Source organism: Amphichorda felina (genome assembly GCF_050947745.1).
Source record: "Amphichorda felina strain 45539 chromosome Unknown scaffold_6, whole genome shotgun sequence".
NCBI classification, from domain to species: Eukaryota; Fungi; Ascomycota; class Sordariomycetes; order Hypocreales; family Bionectriaceae; genus Amphichorda; species Amphichorda felina.
Window position 1 is genome coordinate 644269 of NW_028145044.1, and position 10883 is coordinate 655151.

The following is a 10883-nucleotide window of genomic DNA, read 5'->3' on the forward strand; positions in this document are numbered from 1 at the left end:
ATGTTCTCCCGGGGACTCCGCGTCATGTCGAGCAGAGCGCTCACTGCCGCTCGCCCGTCCATCCAGGCCGCCCGGCCGATGGCTCCCATCGCCTCCATCAACGCCCGCCGCTCGTACCACGAGAAGGTGCTGGACCACTACTCGCGCCCGCGCAACGTCGGCTCCATGGACAAGAAGGACGTTGACGTCGGCACCGGCCTCGTCGGCGCCCCTGCCTGCGGCGACGTCATGAAGCTCCAGATCCGCGTCGACCCTGAGACCAACAAAATCTCCGACGTCAAGTTCAAGACGTTTGGCTGCGGCTCCGCCATCGCGTCCAGCAGCTACCTGACCGAGCTCGTCCGCGGCATGAGCCTCGACGATGCCGGCCGCGTTAAGAACACCGAGATTGCCAAGGAGCTCTGCCTCCCCCCTGTCAAGCGTATGTCTCCCTTATCATCGCACTAAGCCTCTTTTTTCCTCCCTGCAAATGCTGACTTTTTTTTTCCAGTGCACTGCTCCATGCTTGCCGAGGACGCCATCAAGTCTGCCATCTCCGACTACTACACCAAGAACCCCAATGCCAAGCGGACCAACCTTGCTGGCACTGAGGCCAAGATGCCCGTCGGTGACTCGGCCCCTCAGGCTGCCGCCGCCTAATCTCGCTTCATCTTTACTTTTTCTCTAAAAAAAAAACAAAGTCAAATAGAAAACAAAAAAGCCGGATATGAAAAATAGGCATTTTGTTGCGGAATAGGGTGGCGATTGTGTGGTTGATATGCGCAAAGACGCAAACGACATGAGCAGTATGTTGCTGTGGCTTTTTTCCTATGTCTTCTCTTGGGACGATGGAAGACTGGACTGGCGGTCTCCTCGTCTCTGGTAAATGGCGATTTGGGCGTACAGTGGGTGTGGGGTGGAGGCCGTGGGGGAGGTGCCCACTGAAGATTATCCTGTACCTATAGTATACCATCCTCACACGATGAGGGCCTGCGGTTTGCAGTGCCTTGCCTTTTTTTTGGAACTTTTGGACAGAAAATCAAAGAGAAGTTCTACTGTTCAATCCGAGTCCCAGTGAATCTAATGCCTCACTTTGATTCATGGTGCACGCTCGCCGTACAACATCTAGCGTGGGCTCGACAGGACAGTTTCCAATCCCGCAGTAGAAGTACCCTACACCATGAGGATAAAAGTATCTCATTCCAAGTAGGTATTATTATTATTCCCTTCATGGGAATCTTAATTAAAAGATCACACAATACATGGATGGCACAATAACCCCCTACGCCCGGGTTACTTCACCTTTGGTGCATGAAGACCATGAAACCCAAACCCAACCGCAAATTCCATGTCCGCCCTCCCCACCTCCTCCATAGTCCGCGCATCGAGCACAACCAGGTATGACCGCTGCGCCGTGCCATCCAGCACCACGCTCAGCAGCACCCCGTCGTCCTCATCCTCCCCTCCCGGCCTGCCAACAAAGATGGCCTCCCCCGGCGTGTGACCCGTCGGCGCAGCCCATAGCGTCGCCTCGCGCGTCGCCAGGTCCGTCTTGACGAGGCCGTCGACGAGGGTGCTCAGGCCCCGGTTGGCGGTCGCGTAGACGTAGCGGTAGGGCCGCGTTGCGCGCGCCGGGTTGATGGTGGGGAGGTCGCCGGCGTGTGGTGCGGGGATGGAGAAGGCAATCTCCGCGGAGGGCAGCGTCGCCTTCTTGCTGTACGGCTGGTGCTGTATCTTGCGCGGGAGGCGGAAGCGGCAGCGGTTGAGGTGCTGGCGGCACGTCCTGTAGCCGTGGTCGTGTACCCAGAGCTTGCGGGCGGCGTCTTGGCGGTCGAGGAAGACGTCGTAGTAGAAGGCCTTGATGATGTCTGTGTTCTCGTACCAGATGTAGTCTAGGTTTAAAAGGGTCCGTGGGAGACCGTCCTCGTCCTTGATTTCCTCCTCAAAGGCGTTGACAGAGTGGAAGAAGAATCCGGCGGGGGTGGTGAAGCGAGCGACGACGCCCTCGTCGTGTCGCCGGTCAATGACGACCCACTGTGTAAGCTTTGAGGCGTCAAAGGGCTCCATGGCCTCGGCGACGTTGCCGTGCCATAGGACCTTGGCGCCGTTCCCGCCGAGATGGGAGGACGGCACGCATAGGACAGCGTAGTTCTCGGTTAGGAACATGCTGTGTATGTAGGCCGGGCGCAGTTCGGGTACCGGCAGGGTGGCAAGAATGTCGGTCGTACCCGTCGAGGCATTGACGCGGAAGACACGGTAGGTTGGGGTGCGTCCAAAGGCGAGGTTGTAGTTGAACAAGTCGCCCGTCTTGGGATCCCGCTGGGGGTGGGCGGCTGTCAGGGGCCCCTTCAATAGCGGGTGAAGGCTCTGAGACTTCTCGGTGGCGATAGGCTCCAGCGTATCTGGGTGCATCTCTTTGACAATGCTATAGTCAGTAAAGACAAACACGTTGTTGGTCCCCGTGGCATGGCCGGCGGGGTTGTCCTGGGGAAGGCGGGACGGGAATCCAGGCACGTTGGTCTCGATAGCGACGTTGATATTGGGCTGGATGGGCTTGAAGGCGACCATCATCTTGGCAAAGGTGCCTACGCAGGGATCTTCTTTCTGCGCAAAAGAAAGGGAAGCGAGCCACCCTTTTTTCATGATGTCCTCAACCAGCTCCTTGGACTGCCGGCATGACGAGTAGGTGACTGTGGCGCTCCCATCAGGGTCGCTAGAGGGAATGATGCTGAACTTGTGGGTATGAGCCAAGCCGTCGAACCAGTGTGAAACGTAATGTGTGCCTCTGGAGGTATTCTCGACGGTGCTCTGGCCTGGTCCCGTCCTATACAAGCTGCCTGCCGCCCAGGAGGGAATATGCCCCTCGACATGGAGCGCGATGGGCCCGCGATGCTCCTCGAGACCGACGAACTAGGGTCCAGTGTTAGTTCTGTGGTAGCATCAATATGGCGGAAGTTTGGAGTGGCATCTTACGCCGGCCTCGTTAGGCCATGATTTCCAAGACTCAGCCTTGACATTGTCCATCAATTGCTCAGTATCCCCCCTCTCGGTCTCTCCAGCCCGTCTGAATGTGCCGCTGGTATTGACTGTCATAGTTTGCTAGGTTGATCTTATTGAGGGAAATCAAATGGCTTTTTCAATAGGTAAGGTTTTTGCTTCGGCTGAATACCACCAGGTATAGAAATCAGTTCTAAGCATGATTGCTGGAAATATTGATTTAGGAGCATTGTTGTATCCTTGGAACAGTGAATGCCATGTGACAGTGTGATGACGAGAGTGAGGTCCCAGCTTGTCAGATTATTGATTATTTGCTCTGATGAACCAAGTAACCTGGTGGCACTTTTGTTGCAAACATGCGTCGTATGATGGAAAGTGCAGTGATTACATGCAGAAAGCTGCCAAGTTGCTGGGAGTGAGTGAGCCTCACCTGAGGGGCTTGGCGACACAGCCAGTAAACAAACAGATGTGAACCTCGATGGTATATCCCTCATACTGAACAATGAACAATAGGGCTTGGTTCTGAATAGCTTCAATAGCTTTAACTAAATTAAAACTCGGTAGCCAGTGTTAGAAGCGATGGGGAGACATCCTCGACTAAAACCTGATTAAGCGTCATGAATGAGATCGTTTGCTGAGATGAACGGGGTAGGTCAGCACTGCCCGGTCTAGAGTCTCGGATCTGGGCCCCCGTTTCCCAGTTGCCGGGAACAACTTGGTGCTACTATTTGACAAAACAGCTATAATAAAAGCTTAGTCTTGCCTGTGGTTGAGATGGCGAGATTTCTTCTGATTATTAATTGTAAGTTTCCATTCAAGGGTTGCCGTCATAAGCGCATCGTGCTTGGACAAATCTCCGGACATGTGTATAGACGTTGGCCGTATATCTGAAGCACAAGTCCATCGGTAATTCCCCGTTACATTATCCTCTACTCTGTCGTTGTGCATATGTAACGGTAGTAGTACGCGTCTGAAGGATTCCCTCCTCGCTGTCCGTTTCTGGAACGACACTGTCGGTCTCCGAGTCCTTGTGGCGGCGTCTTCCCCCATGCACGTTAACATCGGTTTCGCCCAAACCGTCCGGGCGCAAGGTTGAGCGGCTAAAGTGGACGTCGTGCTCGAGCTCCACTAGCGTATCAAACTTCCGTTTAGGGCCGTTGGACCCTCCAAATGTCCGGAGCCCGAAGCTCGTGCTGTCGCTCTTGTCCTTCCGGCCGTCTGAGGCGTTGGTGCTCCGGTCACCGAGGATTCGTGGGGCGACTTTGCTCACAAAGACACGCAATGTAGGCAGCGAGCCGCACATGATGAGGAGGTTGGCCTCGACGATGCTTGGGTCCCCAACTGTCAGCGGAATATCCCAGGACAAGTGGGAGGGAAAGGGGAGAGTAGGAAATATAAGCGGGCCACTTACACCCACAGGCAACCCTCGGCCAACGACCAACTCTGATCTTGTGTCTCCAGACTAGGCAACAAAAGCACCAGCCTGACAATCGACGTCACAAGGGTGACAGACCCGATGCCAAACAGGCAGACCAAGCCCACCTTCTTACGAGTCGACATCTGAAGCCCTATAAAGGTAGGCATAGGCAGTACCAGTAGCATCAAGTCGGTGACACATCCAAACGCAGCCTGGGTGATGTAGATGGGTGGTTTGTGGATGCAGGTTGCGCTGCTGGTAAGCCGCGCGTCCCAGGCGGCGGCGATAGGTTTGCAGGCAAAGAGAATGCTGCACCAGATGGCGATCAGGCTTGCAGAGCAGGTAAAGCCAGTGAAGTAGACTGAGTACTGATACAGTCTCGATGGAGAGAGTCGGTAGTAAAAGAAGCACAGTGCCACTTTGGATAGGACCGTAGTGGGGATGTAGCTGAGTGTGGTGGTAAGAACGAGCTGCGGATTCGACCTTGTTTAGAGAGAAGTACGTGGAATAATGCGTGACGAGACATACCAGTGAGGATTTGTTGTAATCATCCAAGGGCATCTCCCAGGCGTGGACTCCGAGAAGTCCATGGCTATAGGCGTATAGTAGACTTGACTGTGCCGCAATTGAAAAGAGCTGGAATTTATTTCGTCAGCTAAAAAAAAGAAAAAAATTGATCATCGCCTCCTCCGACAAAGCCGTACCCAGGCGAAGAAGATGATATCTAGACCGGGTTAGCCATCTGTCGTAGCGCTATCATTTTGCGCGCGGCCAACCGACTTACAATCGTCAGGCAGAGTTTTTCGCAAGAGAACAGAGTTGACATAGAGCCGTTGCCCCAAAAAGAGTACGGCGAGGACGGACTCAACGCCAAACATCCAGTACGCGTTTCGAATGGTCCCATGCGCTTTTGTTGCATTGTCAAAGTCGACCTCATAGCCAGGCGGTGGCTCCATCAAGACCTCGACGCCATTGATTACCGGGAATGACATTTTGCGGGTATTGGCGCACGCGCCAGAGAGACCCGAATAGAGTTGAGACAAAGTACGCCTTCCGGAGGAAATGCTCGACCGGTTGGTGTTGAGCGAAGCCCAAGCATTATCAATTTGTTGTCTGAAAACCAGCTCCTTCGGGGACGGGCACTAGACAGGGTATGCCCACAGGGCAGAGGCGCATATACCCGTACCGTAATATATTAAAAAAAGTTCCGACAGGGGAGACGTGAAGTGAGAGTCCTATGGGTGGAGATAGCGGTAGCAACAGCTGCCTTACCCAAGAAGGAGAACGGTGCCGGCATTGGTCATGAGCTCGGACATTGCCTCGCTGCATCAAGGTTCGGCTCTGCAGGGACAGGGACAAGGTCGGCGATGCCTCCTCGTGGAAATGTGTACATAGTACTTGGTACATACGGGTGCTAACTACGTCGTACATACGACGTACCTACTAGCAGGTATAGAGTATACTACCTTACTCCACACGGCCGGATGCTGCGGGGGGTTGGGTCAACTGGACGCGATAGTTCGAGGTGGAGAGATCATGGCGGGATTTGCGCACTTGTCGATCTCAGGGAGGCAATATCGTGGGGAGGAAATCACTATTCAAATGTGTCTTGCAGGAGAAAGTCTACCTTCCATTGAGCTACTCACTGCCTACTTGGGACCCGTAGCCTCATACTAATGGGCGGAGAAGGTGAAGTTGAGAATTCTTCTGTGGTTACGGGCCGGCTGGGGCCCCCTGGACCATGGCTGATCACTCGACAATGCTGCATAAGTGCTGAGGTGTTGGCTGCAGCATTGTTGTGGTTGCTTTTGCCTACCTATATAGTACTTAGCGCCCCTACGGGTACAGAGTATGTAAATGGCCTTGTGGTTGTGGTTCAAGAGCCAAACCCATTGATTGATATTTTATTCCTGCATCTCCTCCTTTCAAAAGTTTCACAATGATCAAATCGGGAACCTGACAGTAGGTGGCTGGCTTGTTTTGACCAAGCTGGTGAATCGTAAACCCTTCACACAAGGGTGGGGGATGGGATGGATCTGAATCCCAGGTTCCCAGACATACTAGTCCATGCCGGCCCCACCACTCCGTGACCCGCGACAAGGGAAACGGAGGGCCCGGGACTGCTCCGTGTGGTCGTAATTACCCCGGGTTTCCGGGTTCCCGTCGCCAAGCTGTGGATGCGTGGGTGCGTGTCGTGCGCCCTGTCGAATTAAAGAGAGATAGTGAAGGGGGCTCCCTCCCTTCAAGAAGCCATGCTCCCCCATTAATATCTCTTCTCTCCCACACCACACCCTCCATGCCCAGCTGATTCGTATTACTAGCACGGGAGTTGCGTTACATCTACCAGTACCGATCCGAAACATGATCAAGTCCACGTTATGCATGGCGGCCACGGCCGTCTCCATGGCGGCCGCCTCCTCTCGGCCAGTTGGTGTCAAACGGGGTCATCCCGTTGGCTCTTGCGTAAGCTCTTTCCACCACAGCTCTCGCATACTTCAGTAGACACCCAGCAGCTGAACATATCATTCCTTTTCTGGCAGTGTTCGTATCTCGAAGATGCCGGCCTGGAGCATATCCTCTACCCCGGCAGTGACCTTTACACAACCCGGACCGAGTCATATTTCTCCGTTTCCGCTCAGCTGGAACCGTACTGCATCGTTCAGCCCACGAGCGCCGAGGATGTCAGCCTCATCGTCACCACCTTGGGCAATACCAAGAAATGCCAGTGGGCTATCCGCAGCGGCGGACATACTGTCTGGCCCGGTGCGAACAATAGTACGTCTAATCCTTGATAGATAGATTACTCCTCGAGTGTTCCAACAGCTGACCGAACCCTCTTGTAGTCGAAGAAGGTGTAACTATTGACATGGGTAACCACTACCCCCCGACTCATCACTAACTTGCGCCCTGACAATTGCACGCAGGGTTGATGACAGAGGTCTCCTATGAACCCGACACCAAGGTCGCCAAGGTTGGGGCCGGTTCCATATGGCGCGACGTCTATGGCGAGCTTGAGCCACTTGGAGTGACTGTCGCTGGCGGTCGTACATCAACTGTTGGCGTCGCCGGCTTTCTCACCGGGGGCGGAAACACTTTCTACACGGCCCGCCGCGGACTTGGGTGTGATAATGTCGTCAACTTTGAAGTCGTCCTCGCTTGCGGGTTAGTATTTACGCCGTTTTATGGCCCGGTCACGGCCATTGGTCTTTGAGCGAGCAGACTTTGCTAACCCTTGTTTCAAGCGACATAATCAATGCCAACGCCGACGAGAACAATGATCTCTTCAAAGCTTTGAAGGGAGGCTCGGCTAATTTTGGAATTGTCACCCGCTTTGACCTCCAGGCCTTTGATGCTCCGGAGCTCTGGGGCGGCATCGTCACCTACCCGACTTCAGTTTCGCAGCAGCACCTCGAAGCCTACCATGACTGGACCGACAACATTGAGAATTATCCCGACGGTTCTGTGATTCCGTTCTGGACCTACACTCCAGAGGCTGGTGAGATCATAATCATGGTTTCTATCGAAGATACCACCGGCGCTGAAGCCCCTCCTGCATTTGACAAGTATATGGCCATTCCTGATCAACAATCGTCGTCCTTGCGCAAGGACACACACCGCAATATGACAATCGAACTCAACCTGACAGAGGGTTACCGGTAGGCCCAGCCTAGTTCCATGCCCCCATCCTATCCCCTACTATCCTCGCCGTGAAGAGACTAATCAGAGACTAGGAACGTCTGGTTCGCAATCACCTTCAAGAACGACTTGGCACTATACGAGAAAGCCCTGGAGATGCATCAGAAATTTGTGAGTGACTGGAAGGCACAGTCTCCGGATGGCGACTTTATCTGCCACGGCATCTTCCAGTCGATCCCAACCATCTTCTCCAAGCACTCGGTGGAGAAGGGCGGCAACGTGCTAGGCCTAGACCGTGAGACGGATAACGCCGTCATGTTCCAGGTGCAGCTCATGGTCAACAGCCCCGAGCAGGAGAAGGTGGCGCGGGAGCGGATGGTCCAGTACCGCAAGACCATCAAGCAGTATAGCGTCGACAACGGGGGCGGTGTCGATTGGGAGTATCTCAACTATGCCGACTTTACGCAGGATCCGCTCAAGACCTATGGCGAGGAGAATGTGGAATTCATTCGCCAAGTGGCAGCCAAATACGACCCGAATGGTGTCTTCCAGACTCGGATGCCTGGAGGCTTCAAGATCACCAAGGTTGAATAGATTTATTACTGGCGCTTTGATCATAAGCCGCATGGGGAGTGTGGGTAGTACAAACTAATGCAATTTGTGCGCGATAACCACCTCGTAAGACCATCAAGTTCGAACACGGTCTATCCTGTTTCTTTCTCTCCCTTCTCCTGGGTCTAACCTAGTCCTTGTCAGCTTTGATCTAGGGCTCACCAATTCCCAGCTTCAGACTGGCTGAGCCGGAGGAGTTGTCGATGCGCTTAATGAGTCTATTATGCAACTGGGTTGGGCCTAATCGCATATAAATAGTTTGTCTTTATTATACCTGGACGCGGGGTTGTTGGACATCATCCACAACTTTGATGAATAACGATTACGGGATGATTGGCAGGGTCCTTTCGTATTGCAGCTAGGATCTTTTACCCTTTAATCTCTAAATGGAAATGACTGGCGATTCTCAGCCTCACGTAAGGGTACGGAGACGTGTGAGTGCTTGTCCATCAGGGGCCCCCTGTGCGCCTGTGCGTTGAAGCTGACAGTCTCGCACATACTGTAGCTGCCAGCTCCCTTTTCTACACGGGTTCTACGAAATGGGAGCATCAGTCCATGGGACAACACATACTGGGTTGAACTCCTACCTGCTTCTTTTCTCTCTCTAGACGGCGATCTAGCTGCCACAGCTAGCAATGTCGCGGAATATGTTAGAAAAGAGCTCGACCTGGGCCGGCTTTCCAGCGCTGTCCCCTGGCTGTGGCTGGCCGGCCGGCCGCTACCGCCACGCCCTCTACATGAACAACTGACGCTCGATCGGGAGATATTCATCACTGAGCGAATGGGCATGCACCTCGTGTGGACAACGGGACGTATCTTCCTCAAGCCTATCCCACGGTTCCTGCTCGAAGTGCAGTTCTGGGACGAGTTCTTGTCCTGCCAGATACAACATGCTGAACACGACTGTCCCGGTGTTTTTTGCTCGGGGTTAGAACTGCGGCAATGTGCTCTCGGCTTCCTCTTCTCCTATGCCGCCTTGATTCGGCACGAGATTGACCACCGGATTGCCCTGGAGGAGGGTCTTCTGCCAGCCGAGGTGGAGTGGCCAGCGTGGAAGGCTCTCGTCCACGAGCTAAGAGTAGACCATGTCTACGCGGGGATTGACAGGCGATTCTACTACGGAGAGCTTCGCTCGAGTCGGCTGGATCAGATATACAAATTCGGCCGACTAGCTTTGGCAGCAAGCGTCACGATCTCTCTGTCCGAGTTTGTCCAAGACAACCTTGGTTGGTTGGCTTCTGCAACAGTGTATATCGTCGTCATACTAACCGCGATGCAGGTGGGATTGGACACAGAGGCTCTTTCTGGCAACAGTGCCTTCCAGTCTGCGTCGTATGGCTTTGCCGTCTTCTCGATTCTGGGTCCCATTGCCACTGTTGCGGTCATCATCTTTGTCTTTTGCTTTCACTTTATACAGAATTGGGCTGCGACTATGAAATACACAAGGCGACGGTTCCGGACCATTTCTAGAGATTCCACTCATCCGCCACTTGCTTAGCAAGGGGAAGATGGCTTTGCCGAGGTTTCACGAGGGGAAGAGAAGTGATCAAGTGACGGAGGAGACCAAGGTAGAATTCCTTCGTGTCCAGAAGTACCTTCATTCAACTACACCTGCTCATGGAAGTAGGATAAGTATGCTTCATCTACAAGTTGGCTCGCGAATTGAGAGTCTATCAGGGGGCCATTAGGGGCTTGTTATGTGGTTTGGGTCACATTAGAGGCTACTAAGATAAGATCTAAACGGCGAGGCGGTTACCAACATGCAGAGTACATTTGAATCTAACGGCTCCCGATCTTACTTCCTTGGTTTCTCCACGTATATTGATAGTGATTAACTTCCTCTAGTAGTAGCATGATGTCTCTACCACTTAACGAGACAACTTAGCTACATTGTTCACTCAGAAAAGTGAGATCGTACGTGTCATTATATTGCCAATGAGGCTCTTTGATAGATCTATCAGCCACTGTATATAATTCAAAGTCGTGAGAGGGTCACTCACATGGCGAATAAGGACTGTTCACCTAGTTCTACGTCCACCAAGGGCGTGAATATATACAGTAGGCAAAAAAGATGGTCAATTCATTGTAAGTATTTTGGTAGTATCTCAAGAGGATCCAAGTCAGGTTCCAGAAGGAAGGATGGCTTGGAAGTGATGGAATGAACTACACTGCCTATGTAGAAGACGTTGGAGGAGCAAGAATTACAGAATCGATTAATGCAGAATTGTTCTTCCGTTTTGTA

At 53.1% G+C, this 10883-nt stretch overlaps 4 protein-coding genes across 4 annotated transcripts; 2 read left to right on the forward strand and 2 right to left on the reverse strand.

The window, feature by feature from the left end:
* ISU1 (NifU-like N terminal domain-containing protein) lies at positions 1–639 on the forward strand (the record flags this gene model as incomplete). Its single annotated transcript, XM_083195438.1, has 2 exons — positions 1–421; positions 491–639. The coding sequence occupies 2 exons, from the start codon at positions 1–3 to the stop codon at positions 637–639; spliced, it is 570 nt and encodes a 189-aa protein (XP_083048454.1).
* Positions 640–1272: 633 nt separating this feature from the next.
* ACO1O0_006043 (carotenoid oxygenase) lies at positions 1273–3072 on the reverse strand (the record flags this gene model as incomplete). Its single annotated transcript, XM_083195439.1, has 2 exons — positions 1273–2889; positions 2953–3072. 2 exons carry the CDS (start codon positions 3070–3072, stop codon positions 1273–1275), a joined length of 1737 nt encoding a protein of 578 aa, XP_083048455.1.
* Positions 3073–3898: 826 nt separating this feature from the next.
* Positions 3899–5385, reverse strand: ACO1O0_006044 (uncharacterized protein; the record flags this gene model as incomplete). Its single annotated transcript, XM_083195440.1, has 5 exons — positions 3899–4317; positions 4419–4863; positions 4922–5029; positions 5098–5117; positions 5178–5385. The coding sequence occupies 5 exons, from the start codon at positions 5383–5385 to the stop codon at positions 3899–3901; spliced, it is 1200 nt and encodes a 399-aa protein (XP_083048456.1).
* A 1369-nt stretch (positions 5386–6754) lies between these two features.
* ACO1O0_006045 (FAD-binding oxidoreductase) lies at positions 6755–8623 on the forward strand (the record flags this gene model as incomplete). The annotated part of the gene is made up of 5 exons (XM_083195441.1): positions 6755–6856; positions 6934–7168; positions 7318–7555; positions 7636–8049; positions 8125–8623. The coding sequence occupies 5 exons, from the start codon at positions 6755–6757 to the stop codon at positions 8621–8623; spliced, it is 1488 nt and encodes a 495-aa protein (XP_083048457.1).
* Between the last annotated feature and the right edge of the window lie 2260 nt (positions 8624–10883).